Source organism: Bombus fervidus, chromosome 15 (assembly GCF_041682495.2).
Source record: "Bombus fervidus isolate BK054 chromosome 15, iyBomFerv1, whole genome shotgun sequence".
Lineage (NCBI taxonomy): Eukaryota > Metazoa > Arthropoda > Insecta > Hymenoptera > Apidae > Bombus > Bombus fervidus.
The window spans coordinates 2,487,704-2,511,641 of NC_091531.1; the positions used below are offsets into that span (position 1 = coordinate 2,487,704).

The 23,938-nt window shown below is 36.3% G+C and overlaps 5 protein-coding genes and 1 pseudogene across 5 annotated transcripts; 1 reads left to right on the forward strand and 5 right to left on the reverse strand.

The window, feature by feature from the left end:
* Positions 1–1,683: 1,683 nt before the first annotated feature.
* On the reverse strand, positions 1,684–2,475 carry LOC139995002 (small ribosomal subunit protein uS7-like). The gene is made up of 2 exons (XM_072018103.1): positions 2,107–2,475; positions 1,684–1,968 (listed from the first exon to the last, which is right to left on the reverse strand). Exons 1-2 carry the CDS (start codon positions 2,473–2,475, stop codon positions 1,684–1,686), a joined length of 654 nt encoding a protein of 217 aa, XP_071874204.1.
* A 2,391-nt stretch (positions 2,476–4,866) lies between these two features.
* On the reverse strand, positions 4,867–5,658 carry LOC139995003 (small ribosomal subunit protein uS7-like). Its single transcript, XM_072018105.1, has 2 exons — positions 5,290–5,658; positions 4,867–5,151 (listed from the first exon to the last, which is right to left on the reverse strand). Exons 1-2 carry the CDS (start codon positions 5,656–5,658, stop codon positions 4,867–4,869), a joined length of 654 nt encoding a protein of 217 aa, XP_071874206.1.
* Positions 5,659–8,049: 2,391 nt separating this feature from the next.
* Positions 8,050–8,841, reverse strand: LOC139995004 (small ribosomal subunit protein uS7-like). Its single transcript, XM_072018106.1, has 2 exons — positions 8,473–8,841; positions 8,050–8,334 (listed from the first exon to the last, which is right to left on the reverse strand). The coding sequence occupies exons 1-2, from the start codon at positions 8,839–8,841 to the stop codon at positions 8,050–8,052; spliced, it is 654 nt and encodes a 217-aa protein (XP_071874207.1).
* A 2,391-nt stretch (positions 8,842–11,232) lies between these two features.
* LOC139995005 (small ribosomal subunit protein uS7-like) lies at positions 11,233–12,024 on the reverse strand. Its single transcript, XM_072018107.1, has 2 exons — positions 11,656–12,024; positions 11,233–11,517 (listed from the first exon to the last, which is right to left on the reverse strand). The coding sequence occupies exons 1-2, from the start codon at positions 12,022–12,024 to the stop codon at positions 11,233–11,235; spliced, it is 654 nt and encodes a 217-aa protein (XP_071874208.1).
* Positions 12,025–14,414: 2,390 nt separating this feature from the next.
* LOC139994655 (small ribosomal subunit protein uS7-like) lies at positions 14,415–15,218 on the reverse strand. Its single transcript, XM_072017504.1, has 2 exons — positions 14,840–15,218; positions 14,415–14,700 (listed from the first exon to the last, which is right to left on the reverse strand). The coding sequence occupies exons 1-2, from the start codon at positions 15,206–15,208 to the stop codon at positions 14,416–14,418; spliced, it is 654 nt and encodes a 217-aa protein (XP_071873605.1). The 5' UTR covers positions 15,209–15,218; the 3' UTR covers position 14,415.
* Positions 15,219–21,615: 6,397 nt separating this feature from the next.
* On the forward strand, positions 21,616–23,709 carry LOC139995006 (uncharacterized; annotated as a pseudogene).
* Positions 23,710–23,938: the final 229 nt, after the last annotated feature.

Genomic DNA, 23,938 nt, shown 5'->3' on the forward strand with positions numbered 1-23,938 from the left:
GCGTGAACAGGAAAAGACCATGAGACACTAGTGGCGCTTCGACTGCGGCGCTGTGACTGCCGGATTGACATCATATAAGGCGCGCGCAAACCAAATTTCCTTCTTCGAAACTTTTCTACGCGCCGATCGACCGTTTCAGCGCACGGCTTTCTCGTTCGTAAAACACGCAAGAGAATACCGTCGATTAACCTTGGATAGCTCTGTATCGCATTATCCTTACGTAGTACCACGTCCGAACCTGAACTATGTTGTTGTATGTGACACCCTGATAAAGTGAACTGGTAAGGAAAAATCAAGCGGCGAAACGTCCTCAGGGAAGCGAATCGATATTCTGGCTTGACTTGCACGCCTTTTAATCGCGTCTAAGCTGTAACTCAAGCGGAAATTCAAGCCAGAATAGCTAGCGCGAAAAACGACCAACGCGCATTTGCAATCCCTCTCACCTGCGTCGCAGAACAAAAATTTAATTCTATTACATTAACCAATAAGCTATTCGCTTAGTACTATGTACAAATATTTGAAAGGTGATTAAAATTATTTGTGAGGGGGCCAAGTCCACTGATGCGGTGGAGATTTTTCCATCAAGCTCTCCCATGGCTTGTACTCGAGCATATCGCGCATCAAGTTGATTTCGTTCTTTGCGTGAATTATTTGTTCTTATATTTGTCCCTGGTTTATCTTTTCCTCTATATCAGGAACGCTTTCATTCTGCAACGTCAGATATGTACATATTATATCGGTAATTCGATTCGAAATAAAAATATCGTCCAAATATCGTTTCTATCTGATCTAGTATTTAAGAATCCTTAAGTGAGAAATAACCTGTAATATAATATCGGTCCTTTCCTTAACCAAACTTTCTATAGATTTCCTGTAAATTTAGTCTTGTAGCATCAGATTCGCGAGCCGTAAAATTCTATCATACAATGTACGAAGTTCCACGCGAGGATTCACAGATACAGCGAGTCCAGTCAAGTTCGTCGACTATGAATAAAAAGATACTGTTATTGAACAGAACGTGAAAAAAAGGTTTGGGATGTTTATTATAATCATACCGTTACGTTATCGGTATGGTTATGTTTTGAACGAAATGACGGAACCATTTCGAGAATGAAAGAGATATTATCCAATTATTTCAGCAAGTTACTAATTATATTAAGTTATACACGGAGACATTGCCTTTTTCAATAATCCTGACATGATCGTACATGTACGACCTATTTCTCTGAAATAAAAACCAATTACGCGATCAACATCTGATTTGACTCAACCTCTAAATCATACGATACGATATATTTTCTGTAGTGGTAACACTGCATCGCTACAACATCGCTATCTCGACAACAAAATTGTCAACTACGCTTGGTATGTTCAAATTAAAGAATCATGCAATTTCTAAATATCGTTTGTCTCCCTTTCCATCTTTATCATAATCGAATCATTCCCTGTTGATTTTATTCACTTTTGCGTTAGCCTTCCAACAGAATTCGCTCGTTATTTCGTTAACGGACAAAATTATAAAATTGAAGATCAAATAACGTTTATTCGAATAACAATTCGGTTATTTTTTTTACCATGATGTATCCTTATACGTGTATTATATAAACGAGAAGGACGGAAAACATATAGAACAAGAATCACTTTAAAGATATATCATTTATTTTATGTTTTCACATAACGTGTTTATCGATTTGATTTAGCAACACGTTCGAGTTCGTCTTTCTTCTTGATCGCGTAAGAATTAGACGAACCTTTGGCAGCATTGATGAGTTCATCCGCCAAACATTCGGCAATCGTCTTAATATTCCGGAACGCGGCTTCCCTAGCACCGGTACATAATAACCAAATGGCTTGATTTACTCGTCGTAGCGGAGAAACATCCACCGCTTGTCTTCTAACCGTACCAGCACGACCAATACGCGTGGAATCTTCCCTTGGCCCAGAGTTAATGATAGCCGTCACAAGAACCTTCGTACAAACGTAAAGATAGAGGTGCGTAAACACATTTTCAGTCTAATTTTACTTATTTACATACATATGTACTTATATGAAATAGAATGACCATAATTAGTTACAAAAAAAAGGTGACCATAATATATACATTACCTGTAAAGGGTTATCACCCGTTAGCAGGTGAATTATTTCAAAGGCATGTTTTACAATTCTTACTGCCATTAACTTTTTGCCGTTATTTCTTCCGTGCATCATTAGCGAATTAGTTAAACGCTCAACTATGGAACATTGAGCTTTCCGAAATCGCTTTGCTGCATAACGTCCACCAGAATGTGGTAGATACTTTGCATTTTTATCTTTTACAGCGATATAGTCTTGTAAGGAGATATCGTTCACCTCCACATCATCGCAATTCCAACGACCAAATAACTTGATCTCTGGTAATTCTGCGATAGAAAGTGCCACTGGCAAAGTTGTAGTGGTAGGTACCACTATATCATCATATGTTTCTATATCAGCCATTATTTATCTGTAAAATAAAAGTTATCGTTAACTTCTTATATATGTGTTATTTGTATAAATTATAGATTAATAATGCAAAATCATAGATCGACAATTTCTAGCACTATGCGCACAAATCACAGAGAGAATATATTCATTATTCTGCAAAAAGAATATAAAAATTGAAAATTTTGAAATATGTTCCATTTAACGGATTCAAATATTGCAAACGCTGTTTATTTTTATTAAATGTCAATCAATGCGATACATTAATAGAAATGAGGAAAAAAAAAAAAAAAAAGAAGAAAGAAAGAAAGAAAACGAAAAAAAGAAAAAGAAATATGTATAAATATCGCTTAGTTGTATAACTAGTAAAGCTTGACAGAAATTGTAACAGCGTGGAGTAGTTGAAACGATATACACGTTCGACGCAATTTCTTTGAAATTGAATGTTTCCAACGTGTTCTCGTTGTTATTCAAGAAACACCACAACTTTCTTGATATAAAAACTTGTAACACGAAGACACGTGGCCATGTGGTCGCGTGTACAAATCGAAACATATTTAGCTGGTAAATAGTAGAACGTATTATACGTTTTTAATCACCGACTATCGTTTGTATGTTGCCAATATAATGATATCACTTTTTTCAACACAACTGAACAAATAAAATTATCGAATCTTCGAATCCCTTACCATACAAACTTCGTTCGCGTCTTCTTTGGAGTGAGCGTGAACAGGAAAAGACCATGAGACACTAGTGGCGCTTCGACTGCGGCGCTGTGACTGCCGGATTGACATCATATAAGGCGCGCGCAAACCAAATTTCCTTCTTCGAAACTTTTCTACGCGCCGATCGACCGTTTCAGCGCACGGCTTTCTCGTTCGTAAAACACGCAAGAGAATACCGTCGATTAACCTTGGATAGCTCTGTATCGCATTATCCTTACGTAGTACCACGTCCGAACCTGAACTATGTTGTTGTATGTGACACCCTGATAAAGTGAACTGGTAAGGAAAAATCAAGCGGCGAAACGTCCTCAGGGAAGCGAATCGATATTCTGGCTTGACTTGCACGCCTTTTAATCGCGTCTAAGCTGTAACTCAAGCGGAAATTCAAGCCAGAATAGCTAGCGCGAAAAACGACCAACGCGCATTTGCAATCCCTCTCACCTGCGTCGCAGAACAAAAATTTAATTCTATTACATTAACCAATAAGCTATTCGCTTAGTACTATGTACAAATATTTGAAAGGTGATTAAAATTATTTGTGAGGGGGCCAAGTCCACTGATGCGGTGGAGATTTTTCCATCAAGCTCTCCCATGGCTTGTACTCGAGCATATCGCGCATCAAGTTGATTTCGTTCTTTGCGTGAATTATTTGTTCTTATATTTGTCCCTGGTTTATCTTTTCCTCTATATCAGGAACGCTTTCATTCTGCAACGTCAGATATGTACATATTATATCGGTAATTCGATTCGAAATAAAAATATCGTCCAAATATCGTTTCTATCTGATCTAGTATTTAAGAATCCTTAAGTGAGAAATAACCTGTAATATAATATCGGTCCTTTCCTTAACCAAACTTTCTATAGATTTCCTGTAAATTTAGTCTTGTAGCATCAGATTCGCGAGCCGTAAAATTCTATCATACAATGTACGAAGTTCCACGCGAGGATTCACAGATACAGCGAGTCCAGTCAAGTTCGTCGACTATGAATAAAAAGATACTGTTATTGAACAGAACGTGAAAAAAAGGTTTGGGATGTTTATTATAATCATACCGTTACGTTATCGGTATGGTTATGTTTTGAACGAAATGACGGAACCATTTCGAGAATGAAAGAGATATTATCCAATTATTTCAGCAAGTTACTAATTATATTAAGTTATACACGGAGACATTGCCTTTTTCAATAATCCTGACATGATCGTACATGTACGACCTATTTCTCTGAAATAAAAACCAATTACGCGATCAACATCTGATTTGACTCAACCTCTAAATCATACGATACGATATATTTTCTGTAGTGGTAACACTGCATCGCTACAACATCGCTATCTCGACAACAAAATTGTCAACTACGCTTGGTATGTTCAAATTAAAGAATCATGCAATTTCTAAATATCGTTTGTCTCCCTTTCCATCTTTATCATAATCGAATCATTCCCTGTTGATTTTATTCACTTTTGCGTTAGCCTTCCAACAGAATTCGCTCGTTATTTCGTTAACGGACAAAATTATAAAATTGAAGATCAAATAACGTTTATTCGAATAACAATTCGGTTATTTTTTTTACCATGATGTATCCTTATACGTGTATTATATAAACGAGAAGGACGGAAAACATATAGAACAAGAATCACTTTAAAGATATATCATTTATTTTATGTTTTCACATAACGTGTTTATCGATTTGATTTAGCAACACGTTCGAGTTCGTCTTTCTTCTTGATCGCGTAAGAATTAGACGAACCTTTGGCAGCATTGATGAGTTCATCCGCCAAACATTCGGCAATCGTCTTAATATTCCGGAACGCGGCTTCCCTAGCACCGGTACATAATAACCAAATGGCTTGATTTACTCGTCGTAGCGGAGAAACATCCACCGCTTGTCTTCTAACCGTACCAGCACGACCAATACGCGTGGAATCTTCCCTTGGCCCAGAGTTAATGATAGCCGTCACAAGAACCTTCGTACAAACGTAAAGATAGAGGTGCGTAAACACATTTTCAGTCTAATTTTACTTATTTACATACATATGTACTTATATGAAATAGAATGACCATAATTAGTTACAAAAAAAAGGTGACCATAATATATACATTACCTGTAAAGGGTTATCACCCGTTAGCAGGTGAATTATTTCAAAGGCATGTTTTACAATTCTTACTGCCATTAACTTTTTGCCGTTATTTCTTCCGTGCATCATTAGCGAATTAGTTAAACGCTCAACTATGGAACATTGAGCTTTCCGAAATCGCTTTGCTGCATAACGTCCACCAGAATGTGGTAGATACTTTGCATTTTTATCTTTTACAGCGATATAGTCTTGTAAGGAGATATCGTTCACCTCCACATCATCGCAATTCCAACGACCAAATAACTTGATCTCTGGTAATTCTGCGATAGAAAGTGCCACTGGCAAAGTTGTAGTGGTAGGTACCACTATATCATCATATGTTTCTATATCAGCCATTATTTATCTGTAAAATAAAAGTTATCGTTAACTTCTTATATATGTGTTATTTGTATAAATTATAGATTAATAATGCAAAATCATAGATCGACAATTGCTAGCACTATGCGCACAAATCACAGAGAGAATATATTCATTATTCTGCAAAAAGAATATAAAAATTGAAAATTTTGAAATATGTTCCATTTAACGGATTCAAATATTGCAAACGCTGTTTATTTTTATTAAATGTCAATCAATGCGATACATTAATAGAAATGAGGAAAAAAAAAAAAAAAAAGAAGAAAGAAAGAAAGAAAACGAAAAAAAGAAAAAGAAATATGTATAAATATCGCTTAGTTGTATAACTAGTAAAGCTTGACAGAAATTGTAACAGCGTGGAGTAGTTGAAACGATATACACGTTCGACGCAATTTCTTTGAAATTGAATGTTTCCAACGTGTTCTCGTTGTTATTCAAGAAACACCACAACTTTCTTGATATAAAAACTTGTAACACGAAGACACGTGGCCATGTGGTCGCGTGTACAAATCGAAACATATTTAGCTGGTAAATAGTAGAACGTATTATACGTTTTTAATCACCGACTATCGTTTGTATGTTGCCAATATAATGATATCACTTTTTTCAACACAACTGAACAAATAAAATTATCGAATCTTCGAATCCCTTACCATACAAACTTCGTTCGCGTCTTCTTTGGAGTGAGCGTGAACAGGAAAAGACCATGAGACACTAGTGGCGCTTCGACTGCGGCGCTGTGACTGCCGGATTGACATCATATAAGGCGCGCGCAAACCAAATTTCCTTCTTCGAAACTTTTCTACGCGCCGATCGACCGTTTCAGCGCACGGCTTTCTCGTTCGTAAAACACGCAAGAGAATACCGTCGATTAACCTTGGATAGCTCTGTATCGCATTATCCTTACGTAGTACCACGTCCGAACCTGAACTATGTTGTTGTATGTGACACCCTGATAAAGTGAACTGGTAAGGAAAAATCAAGCGGCGAAACGTCCTCAGGGAAGCGAATCGATATTCTGGCTTGACTTGCACGCCTTTTAATCGCGTCTAAGCTGTAACTCAAGCGGAAATTCAAGCCAGAATAGCTAGCGCGAAAAACGACCAACGCGCATTTGCAATCCCTCTCACCTGCGTCGCAGAACAAAAATTTAATTCTATTACATTAACCAATAAGCTATTCGCTTAGTACTATGTACAAATATTTGAAAGGTGATTAAAATTATTTGTGAGGGGGCCAAGTCCACTGATGCGGTGGAGATTTTTCCATCAAGCTCTCCCATGGCTTGTACTCGAGCATATCGCGCATCAAGTTGATTTCGTTCTTTGCGTGAATTATTTGTTCTTATATTTGTCCCTGGTTTATCTTTTCCTCTATATCAGGAACGCTTTCATTCTGCAACGTCAGATATGTACATATTATATCGGTAATTCGATTCGAAATAAAAATATCGTCCAAATATCGTTTCTATCTGATCTAGTATTTAAGAATCCTTAAGTGAGAAATAACCTGTAATATAATATCGGTCCTTTCCTTAACCAAACTTTCTATAGATTTCCTGTAAATTTAGTCTTGTAGCATCAGATTCGCGAGCCGTAAAATTCTATCATACAATGTACGAAGTTCCACGCGAGGATTCACAGATACAGCGAGTCCAGTCAAGTTCGTCGACTATGAATAAAAAGATACTGTTATTGAACAGAACGTGAAAAAAAGGTTTGGGATGTTTATTATAATCATACCGTTACGTTATCGGTATGGTTATGTTTTGAACGAAATGACGGAACCATTTCGAGAATGAAAGAGATATTATCCAATTATTTCAGCAAGTTACTAATTATATTAAGTTATACACGGAGACATTGCCTTTTTCAATAATCCTGACATGATCGTACATGTACGACCTATTTCTCTGAAATAAAAACCAATTACGCGATCAACATCTGATTTGACTCAACCTCTAAATCATACGATACGATATATTTTCTGTAGTGGTAACACTGCATCGCTACAACATCGCTATCTCGACAACAAAATTGTCAACTACGCTTGGTATGTTCAAATTAAAGAATCATGCAATTTCTAAATATCGTTTGTCTCCCTTTCCATCTTTATCATAATCGAATCATTCCCTGTTGATTTTATTCACTTTTGCGTTAGCCTTCCAACAGAATTCGCTCGTTATTTCGTTAACGGACAAAATTATAAAATTGAAGATCAAATAACGTTTATTCGAATAACAATTCGGTTATTTTTTTTACCATGATGTATCCTTATACGTGTATTATATAAACGAGAAGGACGGAAAACATATAGAACAAGAATCACTTTAAAGATATATCATTTATTTTATGTTTTCACATAACGTGTTTATCGATTTGATTTAGCAACACGTTCGAGTTCGTCTTTCTTCTTGATCGCGTAAGAATTAGACGAACCTTTGGCAGCATTGATGAGTTCATCCGCCAAACATTCGGCAATCGTCTTAATATTCCGGAACGCGGCTTCCCTAGCACCGGTACATAATAACCAAATGGCTTGATTTACTCGTCGTAGCGGAGAAACATCCACCGCTTGTCTTCTAACCGTACCAGCACGACCAATACGCGTGGAATCTTCCCTTGGCCCAGAGTTAATGATAGCCGTCACAAGAACCTTCGTACAAACGTAAAGATAGAGGTGCGTAAACACATTTTCAGTCTAATTTTACTTATTTACATACATATGTACTTATATGAAATAGAATGACCATAATTAGTTACAAAAAAAAGGTGACCATAATATATACATTACCTGTAAAGGGTTATCACCCGTTAGCAGGTGAATTATTTCAAAGGCATGTTTTACAATTCTTACTGCCATTAACTTTTTGCCGTTATTTCTTCCGTGCATCATTAGCGAATTAGTTAAACGCTCAACTATGGAACATTGAGCTTTCCGAAATCGCTTTGCTGCATAACGTCCACCAGAATGTGGTAGATACTTTGCATTTTTATCTTTTACAGCGATATAGTCTTGTAAGGAGATATCGTTCACCTCCACATCATCGCAATTCCAACGACCAAATAACTTGATCTCTGGTAATTCTGCGATAGAAAGTGCCACTGGCAAAGTTGTAGTGGTAGGTACCACTATATCATCATATGTTTCTATATCAGCCATTATTTATCTGTAAAATAAAAGTTATCGTTAACTTCTTATATATGTGTTATTTGTATAAATTATAGATTAATAATGCAAAATCATAGATCGACAATTTCTAGCACTATGCGCACAAATCACAGAGAGAATATATTCATTATTCTGCAAAAAGAATATAAAAATTGAAAATTTTGAAATATGTTCCATTTAACGGATTCAAATATTGCAAACGCTGTTTATTTTTATTAAATGTCAATCAATGCGATACATTAATAGAAATGAGGAAAAAAAAAAAAAAAAAGAAGAAAGAAAGAAAGAAAACGAAAAAAAGAAAAAGAAATATGTATAAATATCGCTTAGTTGTATAACTAGTAAAGCTTGACAGAAATTGTAACAGCGTGGAGTAGTTGAAACGATATACACGTTCGACGCAATTTCTTTGAAATTGAATGTTTCCAACGTGTTCTCGTTGTTATTCAAGAAACACCACAACTTTCTTGATATAAAAACTTGTAACACGAAGACACGTGGCCATGTGGTCGCGTGTACAAATCGAAACATATTTAGCTGGTAAATAGTAGAACGTATTATACGTTTTTAATCACCGACTATCGTTTGTATGTTGCCAATATAATGATATCACTTTTTTCAACACAACTGAACAAATAAAATTATCGAATCTTCGAATCCCTTACCATACAAACTTCGTTCGCGTCTTCTTTGGAGTGAGCGTGAACAGGAAAAGACCATGAGACACTAGTGGCGCTTCGACTGCGGCGCTGTGACTGCCGGATTGACATCATATAAGGCGCGCGCAAACCAAATTTCCTTCTTCGAAACTTTTCTACGCGCCGATCGACCGTTTCAGCGCACGGCTTTCTCGTTCGTAAAACACGCAAGAGAATACCGTCGATTAACCTTGGATAGCTCTGTATCGCATTATCCTTACGTAGTACCACGTCCGAACCTGAACTATGTTGTTGTATGTGACACCCTGATAAAGTGAACTGGTAAGGAAAAATCAAGCGGCGAAACGTCCTCAGGGAAGCGAATCGATATTCTGGCTTGACTTGCACGCCTTTTAATCGCGTCTAAGCTGTAACTCAAGCGGAAATTCAAGCCAGAATAGCTAGCGCGAAAAACGACCAACGCGCATTTGCAATCCCTCTCACCTGCGTCGCAGAACAAAAATTTAATTCTATTACATTAACCAATAAGCTATTCGCTTAGTACTATGTACAAATATTTGAAAGGTGATTAAAATTATTTGTGAGGGGGCCAAGTCCACTGATGCGGTGGAGATTTTTCCATCAAGCTCTCCCATGGCTTGTACTCGAGCATATCGCGCATCAAGTTGATTTCGTTCTTTGCGTGAATTATTTGTTCTTATATTTGTCCCTGGTTTATCTTTTCCTCTATATCAGGAACGCTTTCATTCTGCAACGTCAGATATGTACATATTATATCGGTAATTCGATTCGAAATAAAAATATCGTCCAAATATCGTTTCTATCTGATCTAGTATTTAAGAATCCTTAAGTGAGAAATAACCTGTAATATAATATCGGTCCTTTCCTTAACCAAACTTTCTATAGATTTCCTGTAAATTTAGTCTTGTAGCATCAGATTCGCGAGCCGTAAAATTCTATCATACAATGTACGAAGTTCCACGCGAGGATTCACAGATACAGCGAGTCCAGTCAAGTTCGTCGACTATGAATAAAAAGATACTGTTATTGAACAGAACGTGAAAAAAAGGTTTGGGATGTTTATTATAATCATACCGTTACGTTATCGGTATGGTTATGTTTTGAACGAAATGACGGAACCATTTCGAGAATGAAAGAGATATTATCCAATTATTTCAGCAAGTTACTAATTATATTAAGTTATACACGGAGACATTGCCTTTTTCAATAATCCTGACATGATCGTACATGTACGACCTATTTCTCTGAAATAAAAACCAATTACGCGATCAACATCTGATTTGACTCAACCTCTAAATCATACGATACGATATATTTTCTGTAGTGGTAACACTGCATCGCTACAACATCGCTATCTCGACAACAAAATTGTCAACTACGCTTGGTATGTTCAAATTAAAGAATCATGCAATTTCTAAATATCGTTTGTCTCCCTTTCCATCTTTATCATAATCGAATCATTCCCTGTTGATTTTATTCACTTTTGCGTTAGCCTTCCAACAGAATTCGCTCGTTATTTCGTTAACGGACAAAATTATAAAATTGAAGATCAAATAACGTTTATTCGAATAACAATTCGGTTATTTTTTTTACCATGATGTATCCTTATACGTGTATTATATAAACGAGAAGGACGGAAAACATATAGAACAAGAATCACTTTAAAGATATATCATTTATTTTATGTTTTCACATAACGTGTTTATCGATTTGATTTAGCAACACGTTCGAGTTCGTCTTTCTTCTTGATCGCGTAAGAATTAGACGAACCTTTGGCAGCATTGATGAGTTCATCCGCCAAACATTCGGCAATCGTCTTAATATTCCGGAACGCGGCTTCCCTAGCACCGGTACATAATAACCAAATGGCTTGATTTACTCGTCGTAGCGGAGAAACATCCACCGCTTGTCTTCTAACCGTACCAGCACGACCAATACGCGTGGAATCTTCCCTTGGCCCAGAGTTAATGATAGCCGTCACAAGAACCTTCGTACAAACGTAAAGATAGAGGTGCGTAAACACATTTTCAGTCTAATTTTACTTATTTACATACATATGTACTTATATGAAATAGAATGACCATAATTAGTTACAAAAAAAAGGTGACCATAATATATACATTACCTGTAAAGGGTTATCACCCGTTAGCAGGTGAATTATTTCAAAGGCATGTTTTACAATTCTTACTGCCATTAACTTTTTGCCGTTATTTCTTCCGTGCATCATTAGCGAATTAGTTAAACGCTCAACTATGGAACATTGAGCTTTCCGAAATCGCTTTGCTGCATAACGTCCACCAGAATGTGGTAGATACTTTGCATTTTTATCTTTTACAGCGATATAGTCTTGTAAGGAGATATCGTTCACCTCCACATCATCGCAATTCCAACGACCAAATAACTTGATCTCTGGTAATTCTGCGATAGAAAGTGCCACTGGCAAAGTTGTAGTGGTAGGTACCACTATATCATCATATGTTTCTATATCAGCCATTATTTATCTGTAAAATAAAAGTTATCGTTAACTTCTTATATATGTGTTATTTGTATAAATTATAGATTAATAATGCAAAATCATAGATCGACAATTGCTAGCACTATGCGCACAAATCACAGAGAGAATATATTCATTATTCTGCAAAAAGAATATAAAAATTGAAAATTTTGAAATATGTTCCATTTAACGGATTCAAATATTGCAAACGCTGTTTATTTTTATTAAATGTCAATCAATGCGATACATTAATAGAAATGAGGAAAAAAAAAAAAAAAAAGAAGAAAGAAAGAAAGAAAACGAAAAAAAGAAAAAGAAATATGTATAAATATCGCTTAGTTGTATAACTAGTAAAGCTTGACAGAAATTGTAACAGCGTGGAGTAGTTGAAACGATATACACGTTCGACGCAATTTCTTTGAAATTGAATGTTTCCAACGTGTTCTCGTTGTTATTCAAGAAACACCACAACTTTCTTGATATAAAAACTTGTAACACGAAGACACGTGGCCATGTGGTCGCGTGTACAAATCGAAACATATTTAGCTGGTAAATAGTAGAACGTATTATACGTTTTTAATCACCGACTATCGTTTGTATGTTGCCAATATAATGATATCACTTTTTTCAACACAACTGAACAAATAAAATTATCGAATCTTCGAATCCCTTACCATACAAACTTCGTTCGCGTCTTCTTTGGAGTGAGCGTGAACAGGAAAAGACCATGAGACACTAGTGGCGCTTCGACTGCGGCGCTGTGACTGCCGGATTGACATCATATAAGGCGCGCGCAAACCAAATTTCCTTCTTCGAAACTTTTCTACGCGCCGATCGACCGTTTCAGCGCACGGCTTTCTCGTTCGTAAAACACGCAAGAGAATACCGTCGATTAACCTTGGATAGCTCTGTATCGCATTATCCTTACGTAGTACCACGTCCGAACCTGAACTATGTTGTTGTATGTGACACCCTGATAAAGTGAACTGGTAAGGAAAAATCAAGCGGCGAAACGTCCTCAGGGAAGCGAATCGATATTCTGGCTTGACTTGCACGCCTTTTAATCGCGTCTAAGCTGTAACTCAAGCGGAAATTCAAGCCAGAATAGCTAGCGCGAAAAACGACCAACGCGCATTTGCAATCCCTCTCACCTGCGTCGCAGAACAAAAATTTAATTCTATTACATTAACCAATAAGCTATTCGCTTAGTACTATGTACAAATATTTGAAAGGTGATTAAAATTATTTGTGAGGGGGCCAAGTCCACTGATGCGGTGGAGATTTTTCCATCAAGCTCTCCCATGGCTTGTACTCGAGCATATCGCGCATCAAGTTGATTTCGTTCTTTGCGTGAATTATTTGTTCTTATATTTGTCCCTGGTTTATCTTTTCCTCTATATCAGGAACGCTTTCATTCTGCAACGTCAGATATGTACATATTATATCGGTAATTCGATTCGAAATAAAAATATCGTCCAAATATCGTTTCTATCTGATCTAGTATTTAAGAATCCTTAAGTGAGAAATAACCTGTAATATAATATCGGTCCTTTCCTTAACCAAACTTTCTATAGATTTCCTGTAAATTTAGTCTTGTAGCATCAGATTCGCGAGCCGTAAAATTCTATCATACAATGTACGAAGTTCCACGCGAGGATTCACAGATACAGCGAGTCCAGTCAAGTTCGTCGACTATGAATAAAAAGATACTGTTATTGAACAGAACGTGAAAAAAAGGTTTGGGATGTTTATTATAATCATACCGTTACGTTATCGGTATGGTTATGTTTTGAACGAAATGACGGAACCATTTCGAGAATGAAAGAGATATTATCCAATTATTTCAGCAAGTTACTAATTATATTAAGTTATACACGGAGACATTGCCTTTTTCAATAATCCTGACATGATCGTACATGTACGACCTATTTCTCTGAAATAAAAACCAATTACGCGATCAACATCTGATTTGACTCAACCTCTAAATCATACGATACGATATATTTTCTGTAGTGGTAACACTGCATCGCTACAACATCGCTATCTCGACAACAAAATTGTCAACTACGCTTGGTATGTTCAAATTAAAGAATCATGCAATTTCTAAATATCGTTTGTCTCCCTTTCCATCTTTATCATAATCGAATCATTCCCTGTTGATTTTATTCACTTTTGCGTTAGCCTTCCAACAGAATTCGCTCGTTATTTCGTTAACGGACAAAATTATAAAATTGAAGATCAAATAACGTTTATTCGAATAACAATTCGGTTATTTTTTTTACCATGATGTATCCTTATACGTGTATTATATAAACGAGAAGGACGGAAAACATATAGAACAAGAATCACTTTAAAGATATATCATTTATTTTATGTTTTCACATAACGTGTTTATCGATTTGATTTAGCAACACGTTCGAGTTCGTCTTTCTTCTTGATCGCGTAAGAATTAGACGAACCTTTGGCAGCATTGATGAGTTCATCCGCCAAACATTCGGCAATCGTCTTAATATTCCGGAACGCGGCTTCCCTAGCACCGGTACATAATAACCAAATGGCTTGATTTACTCGTCGTAGCGGAGAAACATCCACCGCTTGTCTTCTAACCGTACCAGCACGACCAATACGCGTGGAATCTTCCCTTGGCCCAGAGTTAATGATAGCCGTCACAAGAACCTTCGTACAAACGTAAAGATAGAGGTGCGTAAACACATTTTCAGTCTAATTTTACTTATTTACATACATATGTACTTATATGAAATAGAATGACCATAATTAGTTACAAAAAAAAAGGTGACCATAATATATACATTACCTGTAAAGGGTTATCACCCGTTAGCAGGTGAATTATTTCAAAGGCATGTTTTACAATTCTTACTGCCATTAACTTTTTGCCGTTATTTCTTCCGTGCATCATTAGCGAATTAGTTAAACGCTCAACTATGGAACATTGAGCTTTCCGAAATCGCTTTGCTGCATAACGTCCACCAGAATGTGGTAGATACTTTGCATTTTTATCTTTTACAGCGATATAGTCTTGTAAGGAGATATCGTTCACCTCCACATCATCGCAATTCCAACGACCAAATAACTTGATCTCTGGTAATTCTGCGATAGAAAGTGCCACTGGCAAAGTTGTAGTGGTAGGTACCACTATATCATCATATGTTTCTATATCAGCCATTATTTATCTGTAAAATAAAAGTTATCGTTAACTTCTTATATATGTGTTATTTGTATAAATTATAGATTAATAATGCAAAATCATAGATCGACAATTTCTAGCACTATGCGCACAAATCACAGAGAGAATATATTCATTATTCTGCAAAAAGAATATAAAAATTGAAAATTTTGAAATATGTTCCATTTAACGGATTCAAATATTGCAAACGCTGTTTATTTTTATTAAATGTCAATCAATGCGATACATTAATAGAAATGAGGAAAAAAAAAAAAAAAAGAAAGAAAGAAAGAAAGAAAACGAAAAAAAGAAAAAGAAATATGTATAAATATCGCTTAGTTGTATAACTAGTAAAGCTTGACAGAAATTGTAACAGCGTGGAGTAGTTGAAACGATATACACGTTCGACGCAATTTCTTTGAAATTGAATGTTTCCAACGTGTTCTCGTTGTTATTCAAGAAACACCACAACTTTCTTGATATAAAAACTTGTATACGAATAACACGAAGACACGTGGCCATGTGGTCGCGTGTACAAATCGAAACATATTTAGCTGGTAAATAGTAGAACGTATTATACGTTTTTAATCACCGACTATCGTTTGTATGTTGCCAATATAATGATATCACTTTTTTCAACACAACTGAACAGGTCAATTGCGACGAACCAAGTATCTAACTAAGGTCCGTGATGCGTGTGATTTCGATACCCAATCTTGCAGACATTCCTCCTAGCGAGTCTGTTGACCAACTCAACCCGTCTAACCTTTCTTACTACCCCTTTCACACCTCAGAAATTGGGGAAAAATTAGTACCGTCGAATAGGAAGAAATTTTGGCGTTCTACTTCTCGTTCGCCCTAAGTTTTCCATAGTCTAAATCGAGCGTACGATCTTTAAATAAATGTGGAAGAAAATATGTTGCGCGAACATATGTCCTTCTCTTAGATAGAATATCGTTTGCTGTGATTCTTTCACACTCGTAGATCGAACGCGTGGGACGAAAATATTGAAATGAACCATTGCGCTGTACTAAATAAACCGTGCGCGTTTCTATGTGTGTACGTAGGACTTATCGTTGCATAGAATTTTGTGTGTGTGTAAATTTTCCCCGTCTTCGGTCCATTTCTTGAAGAAGTTGACCGGCTGTTATCGGCTGTAGTGTCTAACTTGGATAATTGTTGTGTCAATTCTTTATCTTCACAACAGACTATGCAAGACCACTCGCGGAACGACTCAATTACGATACAAGCTTGATTCCGTTCTTGTTTATTCTTCCAGAACGTCTCTGCTCTAACAATTTCTATCTCTATTTTATTAGTCTTGAATTGAACTACCATCCACTTTGACTGTCTCTGACGGAAGCAATTTAGCAATTTTTTAGCTGTTATTCCCGTAGGGACAAAGAGTAGATTAGGACGATGTTGTCCACATAACACGATATACTTATAATATGAAAACTGTGGTCCAGTACGGTTTGAAAATTGGACAAACCCCCGTGTAATACGATATTCGCATAACATCCTTTCGCTTCATCGAAGACGGTTTTCGATAATTGGAGAAATTGAACAAGAAAAGGAGGAAAGGCAGACCACTGAACTATGAAGCAATCGATACTCATTACAGTTTGTCCCTTCAGACATATGTACGGCACCGTGTTCGTATTCCAGGAGCTTCAATTTTCGCCTAAGCAGTTTTAAAATGGGAACAGATAGCACTAGTTCAAGTGCATAGGTAATAATATTGGCGTGAACTTCTCAGCAACAAGTGAACGTATAGAACGCTACTGTTGGAGTCAAGGTAATAGCCTGTTAGTTGCTTACAGCGGTAGGCAGAGATCTTAAATTTCGTTCGGTCACGTTTGGACAGAATCTGCCGCGAAGTGAAATGAAGTTATTAATCGGCGAAATCCGGCAAGGGAAGTGGTGTGTAGCTGCAAAAAGTTGGAGATTTAGAAGGAGGTTACTTATGGGGTTGCACTCTTGGGGTACAGGGGCATAATCCGCTTGGACTGGAAAATGTGTCATAGACAACAGATGATAAATTGATAATTTATTATCGCGTAATTTGGATGTCCAACACTTCTCATCCTTGAGTGATTCAAGTGAATGCTACACGGTATTTCGAATTGTGAATTATTAATGTGCAATTGAATATGACAACTTGAAGCTTTATGGAAATATAACTTTTCTCATTATGGAAAAGTGCGCAAAATTCAATCCCCAAATATTTCTGAGTCCGAATCGCACTTTTGCGAACGGAACGGTGTTTTATTTGATTTCCACTATTTTTGCACCTTGCACAGCAACTGTCAGCAATTCAGTTCTATTCCTTGTTTGTTCTCTACTCAAGAGTTGCATCATTATGTGCTGGTCAAATAGATTTTCCAATTTCAAACTATTCAGAAATGACTCCATAAGCTAGTAATAAAGAAGGAATTTCATCAATTTTGTTCCCTTTGATGTCTCACGTAGACCACTGTATAGTTAGCATTCTTTTATGAATTTTATGCTCGTGTGTGTTTATCTTTTTCTAAACTCATCGATAAACTTTCCTTTTTTACGGGCGCTTACCCAATGCGGTAGCAACGCAAGAACCGGACATCTTGTCGTCAGACCCCTCCCCCCCCCCCCCCGCCTAGAACAACCTCCTGCAATGATATCTTGTCTCAGGAGAAAAATGCCGGGTCGCTTGCTGCTGTCTCGGATTTCACCGACATCCTTCCCACTCCGGTTTTCACCTACTCTACGTCAGACGCAGAATCACGCCCGGGGGCTTGGCGTACCAGCCAGCCGGTTGAATTCGGCTACCCTCGGTCGCTGCGCTGTATGGGCCCGCCAACTTCTCCAAAATTCCTCATAAGAACGATATCAGATCCACTGAGGTTTCTCAAGACATGGTACTACACCGCGAGATCTCATACCCATCTCGTACTCTCCAAATATCGAGCCTGCTTCAGCTTCAAGCTAGATATTGCTCGAATTTCCTTTCCTCTCAGATCACATTAGTTTATTTTGGATTTTTTTTATTACGTTGCAATATTCTGCCTTCAGAATCTCGGTCGTGTTGTTCGAAAATGTTCGTAATGTGCGAATCTAAGGGCATTCTGCTAATAACGAATTAGGGCGTGAATAAACAAAGACTATTATTTAAGGCTTGAAGGGTGTAGAAAAGAAATAGAAATATTTCCGAAATCCATCTGATAATAATAATCCATCTGATCATAAGATCATTGGCAACAGAAATCGTAAATTTTTCTTCTTGAACAAAGCGTTCAACCACCAACTTTGGTTATTGTTTGTTAAATTTTTACAATTTGTCCAGAAGGACATTTGGTAAAATGTTATAGCTTAGAGAATAAAAGAATAAAAAAATAAAAAATAAAAATAAAAAAATAAAAAATAAATAAAAAAATAAATAAATATAGCATGTGGATGGTTACCCCCAGCGGGGTTCCATCTTCTAGGTTTCCTATTGCATCTCTATTTCGAGGTCTGCGGGATGCTTCCTCTTCAGTCTTCTTTCTATTTTGGTTTTATTTGTTTCAGCAGCCAGCTGGTTTGGGTGTGCTGCAAGTCTTTCTTTGTACTTTTTTGCGTATCTAGCGATTTCCTCTTTGACTGTTGGAATTTTTAGATCTTTTCGTAGGTCTTCATTTCTGACGTACCATGGAGCGTTAACTATTGTCCTTAAAATTTTTGCTTGCTCTATTTCTATTTTGCTTATGTGACTCATTGCTGCCGTCCCCCATAATGGGACTCCGTATGTCCAGATTGGTTTGATTATTGTTTTGTATATATTTAGTTTATTCATTGTGCTTAATTTAGATTTTCTATTGATTAACCAGTACATCTGCTTCCTTTTTGCACTTATTCTGTTTATTATTGATTTTATATGGTGCTTCCATGTAAGGCGTGTGTCTAAATTTATTCCCAGATATTTTACTTGCTTTGTTTGTGCTATGTGGGCGCCGTTCAGTTGAATATCTGGTGTTTTTCCTTTTCTAAGTGTAAATGTTATGTGGTTGCACTTGCTGGTGTTCACTTTTATTTGTTTGTTTTGAAATTTGTTTGTTCAGGTGTTTTCAATGGGATATTGCAGTTGATTTTGTTTTCGATCAGCTCTTTGAAAGTTTGCCAGTTGGTGGTTTTATTGCAAAGCGACTCTGACTTGTTATGAAGTAGTGGTTTGCTTGTATATTCTATTATAATTGGTGTATGGTCGGAGTTAAGCTCGAGGCTGGTTGCTATTTTTAATTTGCTTACATTTAGCCCTTTTGTTACTGCAAAATCCAACAGGTCAGGTATTTTATTGGGGTCTGTCGGCCAGTACGTTGGTTTTCCTGTAGATAGTACGTTGAGGTTGCTGCTTCTAATGTATTTTTCCAATGTTCTACCTCTCGGCGTGCTAATTCTCGAACCCCATAATGTGTGCTTTGCATTAAAGTCTCCTGCCGCTATATATTTGTCGCCTAAGGATTGGAAGTACTCTTCCCATTTTTTAAGTGTCATTTTGTGTCTCGGAGGTACATATACTGCTGACATCTGGAAGTAATTGTCATTGGTTTGTATTGTGACAGTGGTTGCTTGTAGGTGTTCTTGATTTGTTTGACTATGTAAGTGATGCTTGATGTCATTTTTTATTATTACTGCAGTTCCTCCATGTGCTTTACCTGAGGGATGTTTGGTATCGTATATGGTGTAGTACGGTATTTTCATGTAGTTTTTTAGGGTGAAATGTGTTTCTGAGACAAGTAGTAATCAATATTATTTTTATACAAAAATATTTTAGTTTCGTGGGCTCGCTGTTGCAAGCCATTGGAGTTCCAGACTGCTATTTTCAAAATGTCCATCTCTATTTTTTACTTAGCAAGTTAGTGAGTAGTTGTAACATGATTGTTGTTTGTTGTGCTTGTTGTCTTAGTATTGTGTTTAGATCACTTACCATTTTTCCTAACATTTCCATACCTTTAATGGATTGTTTGAGCATTTCTTTGATGTCTGTAACGTCTTCGATGTTATTGTTTTCATTCTGATTGTTTGTAAGCGTTGGTTTGCTAATGTTTTTAGTTACTTGTGCGTAGCTTCGTTTACCTTGGGGATCTATGTTTCTGCTTATAGCGTTTAGTTTGTGTTGTGCTTTCAACGTTGTTTCGTTATCCGTTATACTTTGTTGTGGTTGATGGTCATTGTGTGATCTGTTGCGAAGTGGAGGAAACAGTTTACGTTGTATTTGTTTCCTTATTTCACATCCTTTGTAGCTGGCTGGGTGGTTTCCGTTACAATTATAGCATTTAACTTGTTCTATTTTTCCTGTGTATGGGCAGTGTATTGTTAGGTGATTTTTTGCACATTTAACACATGCCGGGCTTCTGTTGCAATAATTTTTTGTGTGTCCGTATTGTTGACACCGCATGCATTGTGGTATATCTTTTTTGTAGCGTGGTGGTTCCACTGTTACAATTGTATTTAGTATTTTTTTGATTTCATAGATTTCCTTGTTATTGGTTCTGGGTTCCAGTTCTATTAAGAATAGTGGCAATGGTTGCTTCGTATCGTATCTTGTCATATTGTTGATTGCTCTTGTTTCATGGCCAATTTTTCCTGATTCTTCACTTAATTTTTTTGTGTTAGTTTTTGGATGTAAACCTCTTATAACTATTTTATAGCTCCTTTCTGTTTTGAGTTGGTACGTGTGGTATATAGCATTTTTTTCCTTTAGTTCATTTATCACTTTCCTATAAACTTCTGGGGTGTTTGTTTGAATTTTTACTTGTTCTAATTTTGTTTGTTTTATTGTGTAGTTATCCTTCCCGACTATATTGTTTAGTAGATCAATAAGCGGGTCTATTATTTGGGCCTCAACAAATATTGGTGGTGGTTTTGATATGTAAGGTGTTTTAGTTGTGGTTTTGCTTGTCGGGTCATTGTCTATTTCTTCCGTTAGTGAGCTGAAGGAGTTTCTTAAAGGTAATTCTTGCAGCCATCGCTGCTTTTCTGTATCTGGGTTTCCTGCAGCATTTGTGCCTGGAATTATTTTACGTTTTTTGCTAGTCTTTGCTAGCTTCCAGTTTTCGTCCTGGTAACTTATTTTGTTGTCGTGTCTGCACTCCTCCTGTCTCCGCTGCTCTTCCATTTCTTCTATTTCCATATCATTTTGGTTGTTATTATTTTGCTGTTGTTGCTGTAAGCCTGGTAAATCTGACGACCCTTTTATGTAATATTTTTCTCCATTGGTTGCAATCTTGATCGTTGATATCTGCTGTTGCATTGTTTGTCACTATCACTATTCGTAGCACTTCTCTGAATCACTTGACTGGAGCACACGTTTGCTTACACACATCTGTTCGCCTCGGTTGCCCGAGCGAGACTGAATATATATGTAGCGACTCAGAGAAGTCAGCAGAAGTATGAGGTTGAGTTTGAGAATATATACCGTTTGGTTATCGAATAAATTAATTAGCGTTCGTATATCAAAGAGTCAATTATCATTTTGTTTATTGAAGAATTAGTTATCATATCCGTTGGTCAATTGTCAATATCGAAATTGAGTGAGATTTCAATAAAACATTTTAAATTGATAATCTACTTTCGAACAATTTTAATCCTCTCCCGTGCCAGTATTCCCGGACAGGTTAGCCGAAAGTAGAGCTTATTGCCAGTTGCATTAAACGTCAGTTGACGCCACCTTCTCGTTGGCTACTAAATAAAACGTTACAATATATACTGATATTAATTTTGATGGCAGCGAGGAAATTAACCCTATCATTTCTAAGGAAACATGCAATTTAATTTCAGATAATCAGTCTTTTAGCAAATCTTGGCGCATCAATGTATTCTGTAAAGATATATCGAAAGCCAAGATAATCGAAGATACTAGTTACCCTATTGATCACGTGGATATAATTAAGTCAAACAGTGCAATATCTAATACTGCTCCAGTCGATGCAAATAATAAAGTCAAGGGAAAGAATAAGTTCGAAGACGATAAGGAAGATAATTTTATATGTGAAGATGATGATCAATTGGCAAGGATACAAAAGCAAGATTCCACGAATTTTGTGAATATTTCAAATATAATAGAAAAAGAGATAGTGAGTGTATCTCACTCAAAAACTTCTATAAAATTACCAGAAAGCAACTTTATCGAACTCAAAGCCAAATCATTAAATAATTTGAGTAATTTGGATTTCAAATCTGGCAAATATTCTGGGGTAGAATTAGACCGCGGTAAACGCATGGATGGGAAATTGGATGAAGAAGAAGATTATACGGGCAAATGGAAGAAACCAAAGATAGATGATATTTTTTAAGACTGCGATATATTCCAAAGTAGCAACGGGTATGTGATCCCGATATTCTCAAACATAGATATTAGAGATCCCGAAGAATTGCCTAGAAATTCAACTGACTTACAACATAAGAAACCTTGTATGGTAGCAGAAGAAGTTAAACCTATGCGACTTTCTTATTCCGATGTTCTAACAAAATCTGCTCCAACACCTCCATCTCCTCTAATAGTTCAATCTATAAAACCCAAAACAGAATCTGTAAGCAAGAAGGTTTCTAATAAAATTTCAAAGAATAAATCTAGATCTACAACATTAAAGAGGCAGAATTCATCTGGCAGTGATGATCACAATTCCCCAAAAATACAGATATCACGAAAAGTATTAGGAAAAAATAATTCGAACCTCCCAAGACGCTCGGTATCATTAGATAATCTTGGTTCACCAACTGAAGTTTATGAAATAAATAGTTTTGGTAGATCAAATCAATTTGAAAAGAAAAGAGTCAAGAAAGTAAAAAAGAGAGAGACATTCAATAATTCAAAATTTCAAAATAATAATCCTAAATCTACTGGAAATATTTCTAAACGTCCTATACAAATAAATAATAATTTAAATATAATAAACACTTTCGGTGAAACTATTTATTCTGAAAAAATAGAGAGAATTAAGCAGGTTGTGAATAAAGTAAATAAAGAAAAAAAAAGAGTAAACAAGAAAAAGAATTCTAAACGTTTTCAGGTTGGAAAAATACAAGCTAAAAGAACTCAAAGAAATCGAAGAAGAGAAAATAGCGAATCACCGGTGAAAGATTTATATAAAAACTTAAATAAACATACTAGCTATTGAATTAAAATTGGATTAAAAATACTTCATTGGTTACTACATCTAGTATCTGATGAAGTTAGCATGATTGCTAATCTTATGATTCTTCCTGGAAAATGTGGATGGTATCATACTATACTATATTTAAAATATTTATGGGTTTATATGGGTATAACAATTTCAAAAATTCATATTTTGAATACTATTGGCAAGCAATTGGATAATTGGTTCGGTAATAGTAAACGCGTTTTGGCGTAAAATAAAAACTAAAATGTAGAAAAAGAAAAAAATAGTAATTGGATACATGGTGCTCACAGATACACCGGACAACAGCCTATCAGTGAACAGATGGATCAACAACCAAACGTCGAAAACATCCGCCCTAAATAAACGGAGAGAAACGATTAACCAAATTTCCGCTGGGAATTTGAACCCCAAGAGGGAGGGGGGGGTGGTCACGTTCCGCGACCCGCGCAATCCATGGCGCGAAAGTAAAATTGATAAATTCTTTTAAACCGGCATAATTTAAAACGTTTATTCGATACCGTGTTTACAGTATTTGAAGTGAAAGGCAGTTAAAGCCAGTAAAAGCTATATCTTGCAAAAACTCATCTAACTA

Coding starts and splice junctions, on each gene's coding strand:
- LOC139995004 (XM_072018106.1), bottom strand. CDS start 8,841: ATGGCTGATATAGAAACATATGATGATATAGTGGTACCTACCACTACA. Junction 8,335..8,472: donor CGGGTGATAACCCTTTACAG/GTAATGTATATA, acceptor GTTTGTACGAAG/GTTCTTGTGACGGCTATCAT.
- LOC139995005 (XM_072018107.1), bottom strand. CDS start 12,024: ATGGCTGATATAGAAACATATGATGATATAGTGGTACCTACCACTACA. Junction 11,518..11,655: donor CGGGTGATAACCCTTTACAG/GTAATGTATATA, acceptor GTTTGTACGAAG/GTTCTTGTGACGGCTATCAT.
- LOC139995002 (XM_072018103.1), bottom strand. CDS start 2,475: ATGGCTGATATAGAAACATATGATGATATAGTGGTACCTACCACTACA. Junction 1,969..2,106: donor CGGGTGATAACCCTTTACAG/GTAATGTATATA, acceptor GTTTGTACGAAG/GTTCTTGTGACGGCTATCAT.
- LOC139994655 (XM_072017504.1), bottom strand. CDS start 15,208: ATGGCTGATATAGAAACATATGATGATATAGTGGTACCTACCACTACA. Junction 14,701..14,839: donor CGGGTGATAACCCTTTACAG/GTAATGTATATA, acceptor GTTTGTACGAAG/GTTCTTGTGACGGCTATCAT.
- LOC139995003 (XM_072018105.1), bottom strand. CDS start 5,658: ATGGCTGATATAGAAACATATGATGATATAGTGGTACCTACCACTACA. Junction 5,152..5,289: donor CGGGTGATAACCCTTTACAG/GTAATGTATATA, acceptor GTTTGTACGAAG/GTTCTTGTGACGGCTATCAT.